The sequence below is a fragment of the Plectropomus leopardus genome, unplaced genomic scaffold (assembly GCF_008729295.1).
Source record: "Plectropomus leopardus isolate mb unplaced genomic scaffold, YSFRI_Pleo_2.0 unplaced_scaffold89383, whole genome shotgun sequence".
Lineage (NCBI taxonomy): Eukaryota > Metazoa > Chordata > Actinopteri > Perciformes > Serranidae > Plectropomus > Plectropomus leopardus.
In genome coordinates, this window is record NW_024698544.1 from 1 (window position 1) to 590 (window position 590).

The following is a 590-nucleotide window of genomic DNA, read 5'->3' on the forward strand; positions in this document are numbered from 1 at the left end:
GCTAACTTTGCCTGCACTCTTGACTTTATATTCCACCTCACATGGAAGATCCTTCTGCTTGGATCTCTCCTTTATATCGACGACTTTAAAGATCTCGTAAGGAGGAATCAGCACTTCACCTTCGATCTGAAATTTAGAGTACTCAGATATGTCTTCTCCATAGCATGTCTTAATCTCAAAACACGTCTTGTCTCCAAATCTTTCTACTTTCTTGCTGTACTGACCCAGTGAGGATGAGGTGAAGGAGCCAAAGCGAAACTGCGTGTTTTTTTTTCCGTTAAAGGACCTTTTGACTCGACGGAAGCTAGTGACACATCCGTCCTGTCCCACAGGGACGTTTTTGCTCCTGTGTTCTTTCAGAGCTTGAATGGCATCAGTCAGGAGAAAGTGAAGAGCATGAAAGCCGAATGTGGTCTTGTACTGAGGTCCCTCAGTTCGAACTGCCTCATTGAAATCAAGATACACATCATCTTTGCCAAAGGTGTAATAGTAAATAGCTGTAATACGCTCTTTTCCCAGGAACGGTGTTGATTTATCAAATTTTTTGTTGTACAGTGCCTCTGAGCTCTCCCAGGCCGTTTTAAATCTGA

General features: G+C 43.1%; 1 protein-coding gene across 1 annotated transcript; it reads right to left on the reverse strand.

The window, feature by feature from the left end:
- Positions 1–6: 6 nt before the first annotated feature.
- On the reverse strand, positions 7–582 carry LOC121940535 (erythroblast NAD(P)(+)--arginine ADP-ribosyltransferase-like; the record flags this gene model as incomplete). Its single annotated transcript, XM_042483288.1, has 1 exon — positions 7–582. A coding segment is annotated over one exon (576 nt), but the record flags the coding sequence as incomplete, so codon positions are not given.
- Positions 583–590: the final 8 nt, after the last annotated feature.